The 23,220-nt window shown below is 39.4% G+C and overlaps 1 protein-coding gene across 2 annotated transcripts; it reads left to right on the top strand.

Annotated features, from left to right (window-relative positions):
* The first annotated feature begins 1,845 nt into the window (after positions 1–1,845).
* Positions 1,846–22,936, top strand: LOC125709941 (sodium/potassium-transporting ATPase subunit alpha-1-like). Of its 2 annotated transcripts, none has more exons than XM_048979019.1 (22): positions 1,846–2,009; positions 11,766–11,879; positions 11,970–12,029; positions 12,637–12,840; positions 13,871–13,984; positions 14,088–14,222; positions 14,313–14,430; positions 15,901–16,169; positions 16,291–16,599; positions 17,643–17,777; positions 17,867–18,059; positions 18,337–18,512; positions 18,611–18,747; positions 18,889–19,039; positions 19,242–19,410; positions 19,504–19,658; positions 19,746–19,869; positions 21,643–21,788; positions 21,874–22,004; positions 22,102–22,203; positions 22,434–22,525; positions 22,704–22,936. In XM_048979019.1, exons 1-22 carry the CDS (start codon positions 1,998–2,000, stop codon positions 22,730–22,732), a joined length of 3,075 nt encoding a protein of 1,024 aa, XP_048834976.1. In that variant the 5' UTR covers positions 1,846–1,997; the 3' UTR covers positions 22,733–22,936. The 2 variants fall into 2 exon arrangements, with proteins under 2 accessions (XP_048834976.1, XP_048834977.1); XM_048979020.1 differs by lacking the exon at positions 1,846–2,009 and adding an exon at positions 2,116–2,478.
* The last annotated feature ends 284 nt before the right edge of the window (positions 22,937–23,220 follow it).

The raw sequence follows: 23,220 nt of genomic DNA, 5'->3' as shown, positions 1-23,220 counted from the left end.
TTTGGTTCACAGCTCTGTAGCCCTGTGTCTCTTTCATTCTAACTTTTAATATTATATTTTTACATAAAGTCAATAACTGCTACAATGCTATTTGCTGCTCTCTAAGTCAAAAATATCAGAAAATAAATTATATTTAAAAACGTAAATAATTTCAAAGAGCTTTCAGGTAATCTCTGGTTTTTGTTTGCCATACAAGCCAGCAATTAAAACTTTTACAAGAAAAAACTGAATATATTTTATACTTACCGTGTGGACCAGTGATTGCCATATTTTTGTGTAGAGGTCAGAGGTCAAACATTGCTTGTAACTGGCTGAATTTTTTCTCGAGACTCTTTTACTCGGGGGCGGCATGGTGGTGCAGTGGTTAGCACTGTTGCCTCACACCTCTGGGACCCGGGTTCGAGTCTCCGCCTGGGTCACATGTGTGTGGAGTTTGCATGTTCTCCCCATGTTGTCGTGGGGTTTTCCTCCGGGTACTCCGGTTTCCCCCCACAGTCCAAAAACATGCTGAGGCTAATTGGAGTCGCTAAATTGCCCATAGGTGTGCATGTGTGAGTGCCTGGTGTGTGAGTGTGCCCTGCGATGGGCTGGCCCCCCATCCTGGGTTGTTCCCTGCCTCGTGCCCATTGCTTCCGGGATAGGCTCCGGACCCCCCGCGACCCAATAGGTTAAGCAGTTTGGAAAATGGATGGATGGATGGACTCTTTTACTCTTCAAAAAAAAAAAAAACCACAACTACAAAAAAATGTGGTGAAACATCAAAAATGAAAATAGGTTAAGAAGTAGGCTCCGGACCCCCCCCCCCCCCCTGCGACCCAGAAGGATAAGTGGTTTGGAAAATGGATGGATGGCATGGGTTAAGAAGTAACTAGCTTTAGTTCCACCTTTGCTTATGAGTGGAACAGACAGAGATCACTATAACTTTTTCACACATAACCCTAAAATGACAAAATAGAAAAAGAGAAATGTAAAAAGGGAGGATATTCCTAAGTGTGAATAGTGTCAATACTGCCAACACCAGCATGCTAATAAAATGCATTTTTGTAAATGAGACCTTAGAGACACGGTTCTAGTTAGATACTAACTTAAACAGTTAATTATTTATTAGTAAAAAAAAAATGTTAGATGACCTTTCATTCATGTGGTCAAGGTCAAACAGATTATTGCAATAGGAGAATTATTTTATGGATGTTCACCTATTTAATCAGTTTCATCATGTATCATTTTTAAAGTGTGTAATTTTAAAGATGTTTCGGGAGACACGTTTCGGCTATTCATGTTGTCTGTCTGTACAATCCTATCTGTTCATAAGTTCGAAGTGTGTAGCATATATAGACAAAAGCTTAGAGCCAAATTACTTTATTCATATACTTTATTATATCCTTTCTCTCTATATTTTTTTCAAAGTAAAAATAACATTCCCCAGGAGTTTAAGATGTATTAATAGAAGGGCTAGGCCATTACTTGGGTGGGGGATGTCTGGTTTTAAAGAGAATGAACAGGAACATACTATTTAGAAAAGAAAAGAAAAGAAAAGAAAAGAAAAGAACGCCCTGTAACAGTCTTTTGAAATAATGTTAACCCCTAAGTCGATTTATATTATTTTCAGAGGAAGTGCGCAGAAAACCATAATTTACAATTTGATTAAGATTATAAATTTTTATTCTTATCGTAGGCGATTCATTTATCATACTTAATCGTGAAGAAAATCCAACACATGGCTTCATTATAAAGCCTGGGTCAATAGACTGAACCGTACTTCAAACTCCTCCCTTTTTTCTGTTACCATGGCAAATAGAGCAGACGTCACCGGACGAGGAACCTGGTATAAAAGCTTTTGAATCGCGGCTTAAGACAAGGGAGTTTTTTTTTTTTAGTGTGTGACACGTGTGAATGGGGCTCAGTTAGAGGCAGTAAAGTACATGCGATTTTAATTTTATTATATCATAAATCATTGGGATTTAGATATTTTCTGAAGATTTATACAAAGTCGGAAAATGGGATTTGGAGTAAGTAATATTCTTGGAAACTTTGTTTTCTTTTAAAGTCCTGTTTCTGTAGTAAAAAGCACCACATTTTCTGGTTTTTGATTGTTTGGTATCTGTCGTGTGTCAGTTTCTTTAACTGTGGGAACTAGAACTACAGATGTTGCTGTAACAGGTGTTTCTTAAGGGGGAAATGCAGTCTGTATTTCTAAAACCGCTGCTTCTGGATAAAATCTTGTTACCTAGTTTTCAGGAAGGCCTGCAATTGTGTATTAGTGTCCATTTAACTTCCGCATTATGCAAAACAAAACTGGTCTTAGTTTGACATCGGGTTGTACTTTGTTCCCGTTGAACGTTTTCTCATCTACAGGGTAAGCTTAATCAATAAGTATCGTTCATCGAGGAAGAAAAAACGTTTAATCAACCGTTTCTTATTGAAGATGTGGTAGTGGCATGGTTTTCCGGAGAGTTTCAAAATCAGCGGTGTGCTGCCGTAAGTGCAAAAACGCATGACTCGTCGTTCTGTTACTGAGTGGGAAGCCGATCCCGTGAATCCGTATCATTTCCAGGGTTCGAAGGCACTTTAGATGAAAAATGTAAATGTTAGTCTTCAAATGAGAGAATACCGTCGTCTGACGTTAAGATGAAAAGTGATAGAAGGGAAGTAAAAGTCATATATGACTACATTAAAGCATTTGTGTCAGAAGGATTCAGATAAACTGTCCTGTTTTTGAAGTGCGAGGAAAGACTCTGAGAACATTACTGTTCCCTGTACATTATAAATGCCGGCTCGCATAATAAATTAAGTGTTAAGAGGCTCAATGAAAGCTGTGCTTTCTGAACGTATGACCAGCCTCTTTTGACTGAAACGCGTTTAGCTTACGCGTCATATTCAGGGGATTCATTTATCAAACTTAATCGTGAAGAAAAATGCACGAACAATATTCGAATTTGTCTAGCCTGCCTTACGCAAATTTCCCCTTGGAAATATCGAAACTATCTAAATATGTGTACGTGCACGAGCCTGTGATCTTGCCCAGTTGTTGCGCACAGACGGCGATAAATGATAAAGGCAAATGAGCTACATGTTCATAGAATGTGCAAATCAAGCGTTTCTGTTTGCAAAGTAGGACGATAGCGACGGTGGAGGCACAACAGAATGTTACCTTTAGGGACCTAATATGGGATGCCTTATTACACGTGTTTGGTCAGAGCAGTATAGTGATGTGTTGCAGTAAACTAAAAATAAACGAATCAAGTTGACCCAGTCATTGGAGCTACTGTATTTGTCAATGTCGTTTAACCATCACAAATTACGAATTAATAGAATTAAATGGCTTTCGACTGACAAAAGTAGCTTAATTAGAACTTATTTCATTGCATATACTTCTGTACTTATGCAGTGCAATAAACTTTGACCTAATATGTTCTTACTGCAATGTCAGTGCTGTCTACTGCCACGATTACATTAGGAAAACTGGACATGGCTGCAAATGCAGTTTCTAGATTTGCCTGTTCAACCACAGAATAGGGAAAGCAACATTTAATGCAAAACAAAGTACAAAGACATTACACATGGTGTAAACAGTAAACAAGTTAAAAAAAAAACTGACACTGACAGAACCTTAATGTAAAATTTGGAAATAACGTTCCATTGTGTTACAGTAAGAACAATCTCTGCCGGCTTTGAGAAGATTCGCGTAACATTGGTTGAAATTCTGGGAGCTTTCCCTGTTAGCTGGAATGGTGGGTCTACAAGGCAGCACACACCTACTGGGACTTTATCATGTTGCCTGTTTGTATGTAGTGTAATGTGTGTGTGTGTGCATGTATGTATATATGTATGTGTATGTATGTGTATGTGTATATATATATGTATGTATGTATGTATATGTATGTATGTATGTATATATATATGTGTATGTATATATATGTGTATATATATATATGTATATATAATATATGTTTAGTGTCTGATTCTTTTAATAATCACTTTTAAGTTGGTTTCACTGATCTCCCCGAAAAATGACCATTGTATTTAAATTCTTTAATTGCCCGCCACCACCAACCCAACATCAAATGGTCTCCTGTGCCCATTGCTTGGAACAGGAGCGGGCTGGCGGGGGCGGGGCAGTGCCCCCATGACTACATGCATGGCCTCGCTGTGGCCCCCCTAAATATGTATGCTACTTGGGTCTGGAATAAGTGTATTTTTACATTGGTATATATGGCCTAAAAATTGGTGCAGTGGGAATAGGCAAAACGCAAATGTAAGCGCATTTTCTCAACAGACTCTTGACGTGGGTGTGCTAGGTTGTTGAGTCGCTTCAGTTGGTGAAAAGTGAAGTTAATGACAGAAAAGAATTATGACTGTAGAAGCAAGACTGTCTCAAAAAGAAACCAGAGTGAGTTGCATATCTATAAAAATGTAACTGCAAAGCAGTAATTATGTGTTTTCAAAATTGACTTTTGCTTCTTAATGCTGGCAATCTTGTGAAAGTAATACCTGGAGGTCATTGAGTAGTCCTGTAATACCCGAGACCGGTCTTGGTCTCGAGACCACTTTATGAGGTCTTGGTCTTCTCTCAGAATCAACTTCATTTTGATTCTGTCTTGTCTCGATTTAGGAAATAAAGGACTCAAGGTTTTATTTTAAGAACAGTCAAGACCACTCATCAAAATGCCTCAATATTTATCACAACAGCTTAATATTCATATGTTTAACCCATAGAACCCAATTTACACAAAATTTGTTGATTTTCTCGCCCATTAACCTCAGGCTCGTAACTTTGTATAGGTGTAACGCACAGACATGAATTGCATTCATCTTTGCAATCAAAAGAACCTGCTTGATCCGGTTGTCCAAGTTGCTTTGTGTGCTAAAATATTCTAGAGTAATCTTATGCATAATAAGGCATATATTTTAAACCACCTCTAATAATCCATAAAACATTGATATTAAGCACATTAGACAGAAAACAACGTGCATTTTCGCCTCTGTAGTGATCCACGCACTACCTTTTTGGTAACACTTTACCTAAAGCAATCATTATATTCCATTATGCATGCCTAATTATATACATTGCATTATATATATTGCATTATACATTTATAAAGTATTATAAACGTGGCTTTAACTATTCATAAAAAGGCATAACACGATATAGATGTTATGCATGCTCTTTGAGAGTCTTATCTATAATGCACTATGAATATCTATAAGTATGGATATTTATGGTCAGTATATAAGTATTATGAAGGTATTCATAGTGCATTAAAGATTAGACTTTCGTAGAGCATTCATAATGCATGAGAAACATAGCTATAATGTGTTATGCCTTTTTATAACTATAGCCATGTCTTTATGAATGTTACAATGAATTATAAGAACAACTGTTAAACTTTATGAATATGGGCTTCATATAAAGTGTTACCATAATATTTATTTTATAATTTATTTGTTATAAACCTATAAATAAATGTATAGAAAACACTCAAAGGGGCTGGAGTTCTACTAGAAATGACAAAAGGCAGAGTTCTATTTGTTAGGAAGGCAATTACATGAAATGTTTTTTCACAATATTTATTCACAAAAGTTTGTATATGTATGTTTGATGTCGAGCTCCGTCAAGACAGTTGAAATACAATGGCGCCCATCATGTAACTAGAACACCTCTGAAATGTAATCACAGTGATGTGCTACAGCGTTGGTTTGTTGTTTGAGGCTAAAATGCAGACTAAAAGTGTTATTCTTAAATTTCACATTACCAATCATGGCGTATATAGGCGGAAAAACTATAGTGATAAACATTCAACATTGGACCCTAAAACTGGCTGCTATGCCTGTGTTTATCCAGTGGACCATAAACTAAAACTGCTTTTCTGTTTCAATTTCTTTCAGATGTTATAAAATAATAAATAAAAACTATATATAAAAATATAAAACCATGCATTGCTGTCTGTCTGACAACTTCAACAAGTTACCAAATGGGTGCAAAATAAGATATTCATTTCCTCCTGGCACTAATGATACATTTCTTCACAATACTAAGCTATAGAAAGGTCCCCAATGAAAACCCTACATTCCCATATTATGGATTCTAACCTAAGCATTTATAAAATTATACATGAAAGTGCGTGCAAATTTTTATTTGTAGATGTGACAATAAATTGAGAAATTTCTGGGTGCAAGTAGTTTTTCCTCATAAGAAGGATGATATCAAGACCGTGTCAGCATTTACACATCAAATTATGACGTATCGGAGTAGTGCAGAATGTCCTTATAAATTTTAGGCCATTCTGCATAGCCCCAAGATGGTGCCTATGCTCCACATTTTATAGTGTGTTATGTAGTCTGGTTCTGATCTTGACTTGATCTAGTCTTGTCTTGGTGTTTTCTGTCTTGCCCTGCCTTGGTCTTGGTGTTGTTTCAGTCTCGATACACTCTGGTCTCGACTGGCAATGGCCATGACTTGGTCTTGGGCTCGGTTTAGGTGGTCTTCCCTACATCACGAACATTAACGTCCAACACATCTGCATCCCCCCACCTCCAACTGAATAACTGGCCTTAATCTGGCTGCCTAAGTTGAAATGATCTAAAATTGTCACAGGGTTGGATTAATTTTTTTACGTGTATCGAGACATTTGGTCTTAAGAGTATTTAGTCTGCACCTCAGTCTAGTGCCAAAATATGTGGTGTGACAACAGTATAGCTTATGTAAATGGAATTTCAAAAATGCTGAGTAAGGACATTTACGGTACTATTGCATTCTTTTCTTTAACCATAAGCTTGTAGAATGTCATTTTCGCAGCATGCAGGTAAGTTCTGATGGCAGAATATTGGTTCGTAATCAGATTATTATATCAGAACAATAAGTGATGATATTTAGAACATATTGATAAAATCAGAATGTTACAGAACTTCCCTGAGGAATCAAAATAATTTAAACAATTATGCAGTATTGGTTTTCTTATATTATGTGAAAAGAATAATCATACATGATCATAAATCAGTTAAATGTGTAAATAATTCCATATGTATAAGGAGCACTGCGAATATTCTGGCAACACAAAAAAAAAGCTTGTTTTGCAGATGGGTGACTGTATAGGGTTCTGCTGTATAACTGTCATGATTTGTGCCTTTGAGTTGGATGTCTGTACTTGGAATATTAGCCTTTATTTCTGCTGGCTGCTTTCTGAATTTTAGCAGAAATTCCCTTTTTAGCGGCAGACATTAGCAACCTGGTAAAATAAACCCTGCACCAAAAAACAGCTTGTATGACACATGATGTGTGCTGCAGTGTCACTTGTTGTCACCCATTTCACCAAAGCTGCTTGACTGGCTTCATAGCAACCTTAGGATTTTGTACATTGTGGTTGTTATTGATAAAGCTATGGAATAAATTTCAATGCCTTGGCAAAAAAAGTCCTAGTTTATTCCTCATTAGTGAGCTAATCTTTAAACAGCTGTAGAGTGGTGGGGCATGTGACTTGTCAATTCAGATAGCCAGAGGTGTGGCTTCATCACCATGGCAACAGGGCAAAGTCCCTAGGTAAGCATGGAGGAAATGATTAGATTCCAGTAAAATATATATAAATTAATTACACGTGTGTGTGTGTGTGTGTGTGTGTGTGTGTGTGTGTGTGTGTGTGTGTGTGTGTGTGTGTGTGTGTGTGTATATGTGTGTGTATATTATATATAATAGTCAAGATCTTCAACAGCACACACACCCAACCATGTCTTTATAGACAGTGTTTAGTGCACTGGGGCACAATCATGCTAGAACAGCAAAGGGCCTTCCCAAAACTTCAATGGTAGCATGCTTTACACCACTTCACCTGACTCTCAGCATTGCACTTGGTGATGTGAGGCCTGCGTACAGCTACTTGGCCATGGGTGCCCATTCCATTAAGCTCCCAGTGTGCAGTTTTTGTGCTGGGGTTAATGCCAAAGGAGGTCTGAAACTTTGCAGTTATACAGTTAACATAATGTTGGCAGCTTTGTGCCTCAGCACTCAGCCACCCTGCTCTGTTACTTTACGTGGTCTGTCAATTCGTGGCTGACTTACTGTTAACACTTTGCAATAATTCCACTTACTATGACAGTACCTATGACAGTACCACTGTTATTTTCTGGGCCAGTACCAATTAGTAGTAATCAAAGAGACTAACTGATATTTGGCACCGATGTACATTTGCAGTAAATGAGTTTTGGTGGCAAAATTTAGAATAGTATACACTTAAACACAAACACTGTTGAATTCCCTTAAGGATATGTTGAATTAAAAGAACATTTCTAAAACAGAAGGTGCAGGGCACTTGAGTAATGGGGTTACTGGCCATACACCAATCATAATTTGGTTATTAAATGCATGCAAATGCACTGACCAGAAGTATGACTGGCCTTGGTAAGTGATGTACAAGAACTAATGTTATAGCCTGCCAGTTGTTTTTACTAGTCGCCTGGCTAAATTATGTGTCAAATAATGAACTTGCTGACGTACGCTGTCATGTTCAACATAAATTAATGTGAACCATTAACACCAACTCAAGTTAACACCTGGACAAGTAATGATACATTTGCAATATGGTAGCTAAAATAAGTTCCATTTATTCTGGCACCAACGTTACTGAAAGATATAGCTTTTGTTACATGAATAAACTATTATCTCATATAGTTAACTGTATATCATTGCAACAAAGTGCATTATTTGGGCATTTTTGTGTAACTGAGATAGTGGGCATGCTTGTCACCACAGAAATTGTGATTGTGGTGTTATTGCAGCTTCACTGTAGAGGATTGTGATGTTTATTGCAACTTTGGCAGCATCTGCTGCCTTATCTTCAAGAAACTGCTCTTTCTCCTAACTGGAGCTTCTACAGTCTGCACATATGTTCCTCTATACCTGTCTGTGGCACAGTTGTCTTAAATGTTGATAGGCTATTACTTGTGACTTGTAATCAACAATCAGGTATAAGTGCTGAGCTCCCAATGAATGCCCACTTACAAGTACACTACTTAACACTGTTATTTCTATGACTAAACAAAGTCGCAAGTGCCTGTCACGTAATGCCAGTGTGTTCAGACTGCCACAGTACAACAACAAAAACAGACCGATGTGATACAAAGCAATTTCGGCCTGCATAACACTGTCTGTATATCTCACTACTTTGTCGGTCATCTGTCTCAGTGGATGCCAATTTAGTGGCTTGATCTGGATCTGAACTTAATCAACCAGTTTAAACGGTCGAAAACCCAAATACTATATATAACAGACTGCTACAAACATTGTACCCATGTCACGCAGTAAACAGCATAGACAGGATAGCTACATAGTCAAGTGTTTACATGGCTGATGAGGAAAAATTGTTTCTGTTTTGATTTGGTGGAAATGGTTTGGGTTTGTGTAAACTGATGCTACCCATCGAACATACCCATTTCAGGACTGTGTGGGTCACTGCTGGCAGCCCACTGTGGACCCTGTTACGGGCACATGTGGGCTGCCCACACTAAGCAAAGTGAACCCACAGCATGCCATCACTTTGGACTGGGTGTGCTACTATGGGGCTCACTGCGACCTGCAGTTTTGACCTGCTGGATGCCTCTTTCTGGACTTGCCCACAGAAAACCCACATGGGTTGCAAAGGACACACCTGCTGTGGGCCCCGCATGGGCTGACCCATTGGGGGCCCCGCATGGGATTAGTGTGGGTTTGCCATGCCCACACTGGCCCACAGTAAACCTACACCTGCCCATGGCGGACCCACACAGATGTTGGCTGGGTACTATAATTTGCAAACTATGCAAAGGTACCATCGGTACAAGAGCTAACTACTAGAGATACCTGATCTGTTAAATAGGTCTGGATCGGCATCAGCCATACATGACCAATCCATGTCCAATACTTACCTATTTAGTTTTTGACAGTATCTAAAAAGATGGCTCCTATTTCGTGTTAAATGTTTTTGTACAATCAGTCGCACGACAGATGTGCCACTCTGGTTTTTTGCTACTCAGTGGGTGTGAGCGCTTGCTGTGACATCATGCACAAATGCTTTGCAGTACAAGAAGCGTAAACATCAGATAAGAAGGTGATAATTTGAGAGTATTTTATACTTTAAACAGCAACTAGTAGCACAGGGTTTTGCAGTCTTTGTAAAAACAAAGTTTTGAGAAGTGGGAGTAGCATTTAGTGGAAAATCATACTAAAAGTGCACACAATTGTGCAAATCAACGTGAGTAACATGAAAAAAGCAATGGATGATTTGGGAGTCACTAGCTTGGGCTGTTTTGCACACAGTTTGTGATACACGAGGGGCTGCTGTCTCAATGAAGTGTTGCCAGTGGGAGGAGTATTGTGGGGCATTTTAAGCATTCGCCACTTGTGTATCCTTGCTTGGAAGATATTCATATTAAATTGTAAATTGCATCAAACGCTTAAAACAAGATGTACAAACAACAGTACATTATATGTTCCTAGTAGCCTAATTAAAGACGTTTTGACATGCATTTTTCATCTGTATATACCAGTTTAAAAATATCAATGTATAAGCATTATGTATTAATATTAAAGTAAAAAGAGTCTGTATCGGTATCGGCAATTGTATATCAGAATCGAATCGGAACTAAAAAAAATGTTGATCAGGTCATCTCTAGTAGCAACTCTTCCAATTTTATTTGTCTATACTCTATTCAGGGACGGATTACGGACCGGGCCAGCGGGGCCGCTGCCCAGGGGCCCTTGGGGTGCAGGGGGCCAATGGGGCCCCTAGCCCAAAACAATTTGCAACGCTTATCAACAATGTATTTTCGTTTGTCTATTTTAGAGGGCCTACATTCTTTGATCCTCTGCCTACAAGGGCCCCTGACCCTATAGGGAGGGTGTTTGGCTGCCAAGGGCCCTTGAATTGTGGTGGTTGACATTTTGTCTGAAAATAGGTTTTTGCATATGTTTAAAGTTGATTTTAACAAAAAATAGAATAACATTCTAAGTCGTGAACGTTTTGCCCAGGGGCAAAATTTTTTTAAATATGTGCATATATACAGTATGTTCACATCGTAATGATTAAGTTTATTACTATAATGCTACAAGACGTATTTTTGTAAAGATGGAATTGTTGGTTAAATGCTCAATTGGTTATTAACAATACTACATACTGCTGTAAGCTTTTGGATCGTTCTGAAGAGTATCACTTTAAGACAGAGACTGCTCTTTTAGAATGAAAGTTCTGCCTTTATTAACAGCTCACTGCCAGCACAAACTAGTAGTGGGATTTCCAGATCAGGGTCAGGGGCGGCTACAGCCTGTGCCAGCCAGCAGATGATGTACAAGGCTGGGGTTTGCTCCCTGGGCAGGATACCAGTAGCATCCATATTCATCATACTCAATTATGCATTGTATTTCAGCTACAAGTACATTTCACGCATTTAACAAAAAATGTATTTCAACCATATACCATAAGCTACCATACTTTACTTCATAGCGCTCAGTTTCTGGAGTGGTGTGTGGCTCAGTGGGTTAAGACACTGCATCTATCATTGGAAGGTCGCTGGTTTAAGCTCTATGGTTGAAGTCACCGTTGGGCCCCTATGCAAGGCTCTCAACTTCCAATTGTTCCAAGCGCTGCCTAGCCCTGCTTTCTTAGATTCATATTGCTTTAGATAAGTGTCAGCTAAGTAAATGTAGTATGCACAACACCTTAGCACTCTTCTGTAAATGAACAACCTTGAAGCTCATATACTATGGGCCTAAAGATGGCTGGTATCAATTTGTGTCTCAGGATGGACGGGACCAGTATGAGCTGGCAGCGACCTCAGAGCAGTCAGGCAAGAAGAAGTCCAAAGCAAAGAAGAAAGAGAAGGATATGGATGAGCTAAAGAAGGAAGTTGACTTGGTGAGTTATTGGTACTTAACTTGGTTGTTAAAATTTTCATCTATGTGGTGCTTGTGTGTCCTTGATTCTATGTATATGTTTATTTTGTAGGATGACCATAAGCTTACGCTGGATGAACTTCAACGGAAATATGGTACAGATCTAAACAGGGTGAGTTTCTCACTGAAGTTCTCAAAAAGTAGTGTGTGTATATATATATATTCAGGATTTTTTTGTTGTTTTTAATAGCTGACCTTTTTATTCAGGGTGATTTAAGATGGCAGCCATTCATTTGAGCTAGGTGCTATTGCCAGGCTTGTGCTGTATACATGATTTCCTTCCTTATCAACACACAGTAGATGTTCCAATAGGTGTTCCAATTCTTCACATAAATGCAGCTTTTATTGTGCACCAGATCAGACAGAATTGTACAGTATATTCATCACTTTTGTACAATTTCATACCATTGAATTAACCACAAACACCAGCTGTGGTATTATACACTCTACTGAAGCAGACAGGGGTTTTAGTTGATAGTTAATGCTGCAAATTGTTGCCTAGCAACACCCATATCACCTGAGTCCTGTTAGACTTGCTGGGTATGATTTATTTTTTTTTGTCACATTTGGTGGGATTGTTTCAAAATAACTATGCAAACTGATACTGCATAGATAAAATATGCTATAGATTCTGTTCATTTTCCAGATATGTCTAATGTATTCCAGCTTTATGTGCTTTTTGTGGCCGTGCACTCCTGGATGATCTGTTTATCTTTCAGGGACTGACAGGTACTCGTGCAGCAGAAATCTTTGCACGGGATGGCCCTAATGCGTTAACGCCGCCCCCCACCACCCCAGAGTGGGTCAAGTTCTGTAAGCAGATGTTTGGAGGGTTCTCCATGCTGTTGTGGACTGGTGCCATCCTCTGCTTCTTAGCATATGGCATCCAGGCTGTCATGGAAGAGGAGCCTGCCAATGATAATGTAAGAAACCATATTTAATTTTCCATCTCTGTGTATTGCCTCTGTGTATGCACCGATCCAACTTTTTCAGTTCCGATACCAGTACCTGGGCTTCGGGTATTGGTCGATCCCAAGTACCGATCCGATACCAGTGATTAATTAATAAGACGTATGTCACACTTTGGAGAGAAGATGGAGATTATATTTAAGGAGACATCAGGCCTAAATACCTAATTTTTAGGTTTTTAGGTATTAGCTAATCGCTGGTACATCTTATATCATTTTTGATACGCGTTTGCATACTTTTTTGTACAGCTCGGATAGAGTGGTCTCAGAAAAATTTTCCCATAATGGCAAACTATAAACATATAAATCAGGTGGTGAGATCCCTCATTTTCTACAACTGCGAGGGGTTGCTCATCCAGAACAATTAATTTGAGTACCTTTTCTGTTATTTTTGTGGCTTTTACACTAATGCTGGTGAGTTTCTCGCGTCTTTGAAATGCTGCCTGTAGAGTTAACTGCTTCGAACAGTCCCCTGTTGTTGTTCTGTTCAACTCCTCGCACTCTTTGGCATGACGCTTCTGGAAGAGCTTTATTAAGTTGGTCGTATTATACTTTGCAGTGCTGCTGCCTCCCCGCGAAACATTGGCTTTGCAGATATTGTAAACAGCCGTGATACTTGTTGGTGTAACAAGTATGAAATACCTCCACATAGATGACATTTTGTTGTTGGCTCGCTCCATACTATTAGCTGTTCTTGTAGCTTTTCTTTACAAAATGTGCTGGTTTAATTGGACGCCGCTGATGCAGAACAGAGTTTGTGTGCACTTGATGTAGCTTCTGAACGTGTACAAATACAGAAAATCGTTATAATTTAATCAAATAGATTGGTTCCATAGATCGGCCCAATGCTACCGATATCCAATCTACCTATTTAAGCCATATTAGTGGGCAGATATCCGATATAGGTATCGGATCGGTGCATCCCTATTTTATATCATCATTTGGTTGTGAGATTTTAATTAAAAACCATTCTTATTCCATGCAGTTGTACCTTGGGGTTGTGCTTTCTGCTGTCGTCATCATCACTGGCTGCTTCTCCTACTACCAAGAGGCAAAGAGCTCAAAGATCATGGATTCTTTCAAGAACTTGGTTCCTCAGGTGTCACCTTCTGGAATATATATATATATATTAGTGAATATGTTTTAGACTTTGCTTGCTTGGCCTTACTCTGAAGGCAAACTCAACTGTGTATGTCTTCTAGCAAGCCTTGGTGATCCGTGATGGTGAGAAGAAGAGCATCAATGCTGAGGATGTGGTGGTTGGGGACCTGGTGGAGGTGAAAGGAGGAGACAGAATCCCTGCTGACTTGCGCATTATTTCTGCTCATGGATGCAAGGCAAGTTGGTAACATTTTTCTGTCTTTATGTTCTAGCAGGTATCAGTAAGTGTGTTTCTTGATAAGGTAATTATTCTTCTCCTTGTTCAGGTGGACAACTCATCCCTCACTGGTGAATCTGAGCCTCAGACTCGGTCTCCTGACTTCTCAAATGACAATCCTCTTGAGACAAGGAATATTGCATTCTTCTCCACCAACTGTGTAGAAGGTAAGCTACTTGATCTACCATGCATATAATATTGATCTACCAAAACATAATATTGTTGAGGAGCAAAAGATCATTAACCCTCAGGAGTCAGGCCTCTCGGCCACCTTCGGGGTAGTCTGACATGTCTTGACATTTAAAAATATTTCACCTTACCTAAAAAACATTTATCCTAAAGTGTTACACGTGCTTTTATTCAGCACAAATTCAGCACCGATAATCTGAGACCACTTAGAATGGTATTCTATTTTTTGTTAAAATCAACTTTAAACATATGCAAAAACCTATTTTCAGACAAAATGTAAAAAATCACATTATAAACATTTCTAGCCAAGACTTTTGAGCTCTGAAGCTTATAGACACAGAGGTTGGCTATACATTCTTAAATTTTATGTGGTTTGATTACTAAAGTGTTAGAACTTTGGAGTGACACTCTTTCTCAAAGTTAGCAGCCTACACAATGAATATGGATAAGATAGGTGTCTGCATACTGTCAATGGCCCATCAGTCTGGAATGTCACTGCACCCCACACCCATCACTGTGGAAAGGCAGTTTGAAACGCAAGAAAAATAGCAACAATAAAATCCTTTTCAAAGTTTATTGCTATGATCAGTCGCTATATAAAGCGATAAATATGATGCAGAGTTAACAAATAAAATAATTCACTATTATTAATGCTCTGGGGACTAAGGCACTGTCGACCGTGTATCTTTCTTGTGTATTTCAGTTTATATCTTGCTGAAATCTTTATGTAGGATCATGAAAAAAAAGACTAAATCCGTATTCTGGCTTCTTTTCAAAACGTCCATTGTCGGAAGTATTTATTTAAAATTTATTTAAGAATTTATTTTAAACCATGTCACCTTTCTTTGTTTTACCTGCATCGGGGCGTGTAGTACCGCCCTCACCTGAAGATTGCTATTCACATTCTAAATAACTGCATTACCACGTATTCAAACCACATTTGCATTCGAATGAACAGCGCTACAATGAACACAGGTATGAGATCCGCTGCTGAAAGTGGCAACACTGGCGCAAAGCTTCAGCAGCAGAGATGTATGCGTGTGTTGTGTTGTAGCCAATCAGTGTAAACACTACCCAAACATATGCTCTTGTTTATTTGAGTCACAATCCACATATTTCTTTACCCAATACCAAGTATCGGATTATCATGTTATCATGCGAATAGCTGTATTTGCAAGGGGGCAGGCAATCAGAGCAGCTTCCAGACACAGACGCTTATGTCAGTCACTCTTGTTTTTTCTATTCGTATCATGAAGCTGTAAAAATATATTTAGTTTCTACCTATATATATTTGAAAAGTAGACCATCCAAGGTTTCTGAGGGTGTTTTTTAAATGTTCATATGACAAAAACTCGCAGAGTTATTTAAACAGTTTGGCGAAATTTCTGTCAGATCCTGCTGGCGGGACCGCCCACTCCATAGGGTTAATCATGTGCATCTTTTCCCAGGCACTGCCCGTGGTATTGTTATTAACACTGGGGACCGTACTGTGATGGGCCGCATCGCTACCCTTGCCTCTGGTCTAGAAGTTGGGCGTACCCCAATCTCCATTGAAATTGAGCATTTCATCCACATCATTACGGGTGTGGCTGTCTTCCTGGGCGTGACCTTCTTCATCCTGTCCCTAATTCTGGGTTACTCATGGCTGGAAGCTGTCATCTTCCTCATCGGGATCATTGTGGCTAATGTGCCTGAGGGGCTTCTGGCCACTGTAACTGTGAGTGTTGGGCTGAACCTTTGTAATTTTACTAAACTGTAAAGATCAGCAGAGGGAAAAATCCAAGCACTTTGCAGGCATCTCCATCTGCTTTGCTCATCATATTGCTTCCTTCTCCCAGGTATGTCTGACCCTGACTGCGAAACGCATGGCTAAGAAGAACTGCCTAGTGAAAAATCTGGAGGCTGTCGAGACCCTGGGCTCTACCTCCACCATCTGCTCTGACAAGACAGGCACCCTAACTCAGAACCGCATGACTGTGGCTCACATGTGGTTTGACAACCAGATCCATGAGGCTGACACCACGGAGAACCAGAGTGGCACCTCCTTTGATAGGAGCTCTGCCACTTGGGCTGCCCTGGCCAGAGTTGCAGGCCTCTGCAATCGTGCCGTCTTTTTGGCAAGTCAGGAAAACATCCCCATCCTCAAGGTGAGTTCTCATTCCATTTTTAGTTTTTGGTTTTTACCACACATTACTGGGTAGTGTATAAAGGGTAATGGCTGTATAAGATGCATATTTATGCAGTATTAATGTGGAGTGGGACTCGAATAGTATGAATTGCATGAATTGCATGAAAATGTATATTGTAGGGTTTTTTTTCTCAGAGATATGACCGAGTGCACACAGTACAAGTAATACTTGGGCCTACTGGCTGAGCACAGCATTTTCCCAAATTTTGGCTATTTGAGCTTGTTCTCTTGGGAAACACTCAGGATTACAGTTTCCCATACTATAAGTCACATGATTTAGGCTAAACTGGCGCTATTCCTGATATTGTGTTTCAGAGTCCAGCTGATTCGGTATAATCCTTAATTAAACAATCGGTGCAATCCTGGTACAATCTTTAAACAAACTTCCCTTATAATAAATTATCCTTCTTTATCACACTTGAAAGGTGGTGCAGTGGTTAGCACTGTTGCCTCACACCTCTGGGGCTGGGTTCGAGTCTCCGCCTGGGTTACATGTGTGTGGAGTTTGCATGTTCTCCCCATGTCGTCGTGGGGTTTCCTCCGGGTACTCCGGTTTCCCCCCACAGTCCAAAAACATGCTGAGGCTAACTGGACTTGCTAAATTGCCCGTAGGTGCGCGTGTGAGAGTGAATGGTGTGTGAGTGTGCCCTGCGATGGGCTGGCCCCCCATCCTGGGTTGTTCCCTGCCTCGTGCCCATTGCTTCCGGGATAGGCTCCAGACCCCCCGCGACCCAGCAGGATAAGCGGTTTGGAAAATGGAGGGATGGATGGATCACAGTTGAATTCCTAAGCCTTAACACGTTGTACTATTCTCACTATACTATAGCCAACAGACAGTATTTTTGATCAGCACATAATGAAATAAGATTTTTCTTTAATTTATTTGGAATCCTACTAAATGATCTGTGGATATTATAGGTTGCTGATAGGTGGGCTCATCTAGTTAGTATGAGGTGATATCTGAAAAGTTCCTTATCCTTATTTTATGGTTATTTTTCTTAGAGAGATGTTGCAGGGGATGCCTCAGAATCTGCCCTGCTGAAATGCATTGAACTGTGCTGTGGCTCTGTGAAGAACATGAGGGATAAATATCCAAAGATTGCAGAGATTCCTTTCAATTCCACTAACAAATACCAGGTAAGAAAATCTTACCTTGTAATTCTACAATAATGACCCAAGTTACTTTTAGTAAACTTCTTTAACATACCAGCCTCTCATTCTTGCAGCTTTCCATCCACAAGAATAGTAACACTTCTGAGTCGAAGCACTTGCTGGTCATGAAGGGAGCACCAGAGAGGATCCTGGACCGCTGTTCCACCATCCTGATCCAGGGCAAGGAGCAGCCCCTGGATGATGAGATGAAGGATGCTTTTCAAAATGCCTATCTGGAGCTCGGAGGCCTGGGGGAGAGAGTGCTGGGTACAGTACATATAATGTCGCTGAGGATGTTTTCCAATCAGTGACCCAGTGTCTTGTTTGGTGATTTGAAGTGTTGATCCAGCAGTTTAAATGTTACATGTTCATTAACATTAAATCACAAATATGCTCTTTGATATTGTTTAGCAAATATTTCTCAGGAAATGTATCATGAAGAACTGAATAAATGTACACTTTCATAAGCAGTTTTCATCTTGCTAAAAAAATTAAGCAAAGTAATGGATAAATTATGTTTAAGTTGGGGTTGCTTTTTTTGTAGGATTCTGCCATTTCTCCCTTCCGGATGACCAATTTGCTGAAGACTTCCAATTTGATACCGATGATGTGAACTTTCCCACTGAAAATCTGTGCTTTGTTGGTCTCATGTCAATGATCGACCCTCCCCGTGCTGCAGTGCCTGATGCTGTAGGCAAATGCCGGAGTGCTGGAATTAAAGTATGTCTGCCAAGTTCTCAGTCAGCCTTATCTTTGGAAAAATTGACCTACTTTAACATTTCTGGCATTTTATAATTAATATTCCTCTCTGGATTTAGGTTATCATGGTTACTGGTGATCATCCAATCACAGCTAAGGCCATTGCTAAGGGTGTGGGCATCATCTCAGAGGGCAATGAGACTGTGGAGGACATTGCTGCCCGGCTGAACATCCCTATTCATGAGGTCAATCCCAGGTAAGATTATTGTATTTTATAGTTAGTGTTGTATACTTATTTAATGTATCTGGCATTACTACATTGTCTGTAATATGGCTTGCCTGTGGTTTATTTAATTAGTTATGAAATGACAATGAAATATCACTATTGTTTATGTAGAGATGCTAAAGCTTGTGTGGTCCATGGTGGTGACCTGAAAGATTTGACCTCGGAGCAGCTGGATGATATCCTGAGGCATCACACAGAAATTGTGTTTGCCAGGACATCACCACAACAGAAGCTCATTATTGTGGAGGGTTGCCAGCGACAGGTAAAAGATACCATAATCAAATTGTTCAGTATTTTCCAGCTGTTGCATTTAAGTATGCTTTTATTGGTCCAGTTATGTTTGAGGGGTGCCTGTGAGATCATAGACTGACCTAAACAAAACCATTGACCTACAGCAGTTGGGTTGGGACCATCTGTCCAGTTTCAGTAATACCTTGAATGAACTTGTTGATGTAACCCTACAGGGTGCCATTGTAGCTGTGACAGGCGATGGTGTCAATGACTCCCCCGCCTTGAAGAAGGCCGATATTGGCGTGGCTATGGGCATTGCAGGATCTGATGTCTCCAAGCAGGCCGCTGATATGATCCTCCTGGATGACAACTTTGCCTCCATCGTCACTGGGGTTGAAGAAGGTAAAGCAAGTTCAAATAAAAGAGCCCTGCCTGCATTTCCCCCAAATTACGTATGACCTCTCTGCCGCTGACTATGTTCTCTATTTTCTCTAGGCCGTCTGATCTTTGACAATCTGAAGAAATCCATTGCCTACACTTTGACCAGCAATATTCCTGAGATTACACCCTTCCTGCTCTTTATTATTGCCAACATCCCTCTGCCCCTGGGAACAGTCACCATCCTCTGTATTGATTTGGGCACTGACATGGTGAGTGAAGAAAATAGCCTTACTGAGTAGATCGGTGACTGAATTATTAGGTTCCTGATCACCAATATTCTCTTTTTAAACTGGCAGGTTCCTGCTATCTCCTTGGCCTATGAAGCTGCTGAGAGTGACATCATGAAGAGGCAGCCAAGGAATCCCAGAACAGACAAACTGGTGAACGAGAGGCTCATCAGCATAGCCTATGGTCAAATAGGTAAGATCTTGAGTTCACCAAGTCCATCATCTTGGACTAAAACCTATAGATTCTGTGGTTTCTAAGGTCTGAGTATCTGCAGCAGTCTCTTTATTATGGTCTTTTTCCATGGCCCACAAATACAGTCTCTGGTGATAAGCACTGTGCTAGTATTGGGACTTATTTCAGAACTGTCTTGGGGGTTGTACTTTAAAGGAGACATCTGCTAAGCATATATAGTACTTCTGGCCGCAGTAGTATCTTCTAGATACCTGTTGTCAGTTTTCATAAATAACTGAATTATTTATTGACAAAGAGAGGGATTTCAATTAAACTTGATGAATTCATTTATTAGAAGGAAATCAAAGATTAAAAAATAATGCAAGTCTGGAGAGCAACTCCTCCGTTTCACCTTCAGCTCTCACACTTTAACATGTCTTTAACATCCCATAAATTGCAGAAGGATGGTAGTAGTCTGGGGGTGGGCGGTACACCGTTGTCATAGTCATTACTGGTGTGATTTTCCGCCACGATATGGATTTACACTATACTGTGTTAATTATACAGCAGGATATTTTGAAAAATAAAGCATTTTATTTTCTTCAAAGCTTCATTTGTAATTTAAATACTTGTCGTTAAATAGTACATGTTTTATCTGCGTTTATGTCAATTTTCTATTAAACGCATTCTAATGATATGTTGCAATAGCAAATTAACAAATTCAAAATAAATAGATTTTATGTAATTATACACATTAAACAAAATAACCTGGTTTTGTAGTAGCAAATTAAAATAAGACATATTCGCCAATTCAGCATATATATGCTCCGCTGCCTTCATGCAAGGTGCATGATAAACGGCACAGATGCCCAGTTAACACTAGAACCACCTGTTTCCCATATCAATAAACGTCAAACTCCTTTAACTCCATTGCAAGATGTAATTTGGCTTATACAGCTCTGTTTGTGCTGATGTGTCATTAGCGTTAACAGTAGCGAATCTAACAAGAAGCCATCATGTTCTTAACAAAGCAGCTGCTCTGTCCTGAAATCGTACAGCTTAATTTTTTCAAACACTGTACTTTACAAATGTTGGATAAATGGATGTAGATAACTGGTATTTTCATGTTCGTCAAAGATTACCTTTTTTAACAAATGTATAAAGTAATGATATTTTTATACAAATCAACTCATGTGAAACAAAAAACGTACGTTTCTACACTCATGGTAGAAATCTTATGGCAAATATATATTATTCCATTACAAACCTAAAATTGGCGACATCAAAAGCGTTGGAGTAGTTTGCAAACCCTACAGACTATTTCTAAAGTAATAAAATGGTTGCATACATGTAAATGCATATGCATGTGTGTGCAGACTTGTTTCGAATTGAATATCTCACTCCAGCCAGCTGACTGAAGTTGGCAACCCTGCATTTTTTTTAACTGAACTATATTTTCAGCTGAAGCAGCTTGTAGCTCCGAAAATTTTAAAACATGAGGTAAAAAATGAGGAAACATTACCTATGACGCATTTTATGTCTTTTTGAAATAAAACCGTCCATACCTATCTTAAAGTGTAATTAATATATAATATTGTTTTACATTTACACTGTCTGCTTCATGGCTTGCATCACCCTGACATTTTCTTACTACAAACCAACACTTATTGACACATCTTTCAGGAGAAAACAAATAGCTTGAGTGCACATTTCCAGGCAACTGAAAATCAAATGGGCAAGTCGGTAAGAATTAAACATCAAATTTTGATTATCTACCCCCTCTCCCCAACTCAGGTATGATCCAGGCTCTTGCAGGATTCTTCACCTACTTTGTCATCCTGGCTGAGAATGGCTTCCTGCCCTCTGCACTGCTTGGTATCCGTGTTCGTTGGGATGACAAATATGTCAATGATCTGGAGGACAGTTATGGCCAGCAGTGGGTGAGTGCATGTGCTGTAATAAGCCCCTGAGGTGTCGGCATGGTGTTTGACCTGTTTCTGATTTCCTTCTCCTTCTCTCCTCCAGACGTATGAGCAGAGAAAGATTGTAGAGTTCACCTGCCACACAGCTTTCTTCACTAGCATTGTGATTGTACAGTGGGCTGACTTAATCATCTGTAAGACCAGGAGGAATTCTGTCTTCCAGCAAGGCATGAAGTATGTGCATAAGACAGGAAGGAGTAGGGTTTGTTGACCTTCATTTGTACCTGAAAGATTGTTGGTATTTTATTTAATTAATTACTCCTATTCAAAGGAACAAGATCCTCATCTTTGGACTCTTTGAAGAAACTGCTCTTGCTGCTTTCCTGTCTTATTGCCCAGGAATGGATGTTGCTCTCAGAATGTACCCTCTCAAGTAAGTTCATGATGTCACCTGTAAATGATGAATCATGGTGTCCTGATTCTTAAAAAAATGCTCCATGGAGACTTATTTCTCACAATTCCACGGTGCATTTGGCATACATTATTTAAATTCCACTACCACTCTTACAGCAGTCATGATATATCATCACGTATACTCTTCTTAGAAGCCTCTTGTGGAGAATAGTCTGCTTAAACTGATCTCACTTTTTACTCTTTCCTCAGACCAAACTGGTGGTTCTGCGCTTTCCCTTACTCACTCCTCATTTTTATTTATGATGAAATCAGAAAACTTATTCTCCGACGCAGCCCAGGGGGTGAGATAAAACATTTGATTTCCCCATTTTTATCTTGTGGTTGATTCATAACCCTTTGTAAAGTATAAAAGCACTTCCATCATTTGTTAGTACTGTTACTGTCACTGTCCAGTAGTGATACATTTGTGATAGCTGCTGAAATAGCTAACTCAAGGCTAATGATTATTCTCTGTTTTAGGTTGGGTGGAGAGGGAGACCTACTACTAGACACCATCCCCCTGCATTTTTTATTCTTTTGCATGGTAGTCTTGCTGATGATTTCAATCTACTGGTAAATTTGGACTTTTTATATAGAGAATTCTCAACACAAAAAAATGATTTATAAAAAAGACATGATGTGCCTTTGTTCTGAAGGACATTTTATACATGGTTTTTAACAGTGTAAAATAAAATAAACTCAGTCTCCACTGATTTTGGTGTTTTGTTTGGGTTTTTTAATTAGGATTGCAGACTCACGTTAGATTAGTGTCATCATGGTTGCATAATGGGGTGATTTTTACCACTTATTTGGTCTTGCTTATCTATAGCAGCTTCCTGATGTTTGTTTGCTGGTGCATTTTGTAGCAATATATCCTATGAATAAACTAGATGGGCAAATTTAGGATGGTTGGGTTAATACTGTTAATCTGTTCCTGAAACCTGCATTTTTTAACTGAAATGTCTGCTAAGAAAGTTACTTTTTAGCAGATAACTAG

Source organism: Brienomyrus brachyistius, chromosome 16, assembly GCF_023856365.1.
Source record: "Brienomyrus brachyistius isolate T26 chromosome 16, BBRACH_0.4, whole genome shotgun sequence".
Taxonomy (NCBI): Eukaryota; Metazoa; Chordata; class Actinopteri; order Osteoglossiformes; family Mormyridae; genus Brienomyrus; species Brienomyrus brachyistius.
Note: the sequence above shows the minus strand (reverse complement) of the source record. Positions and strands in the feature narration are given on the sequence as shown.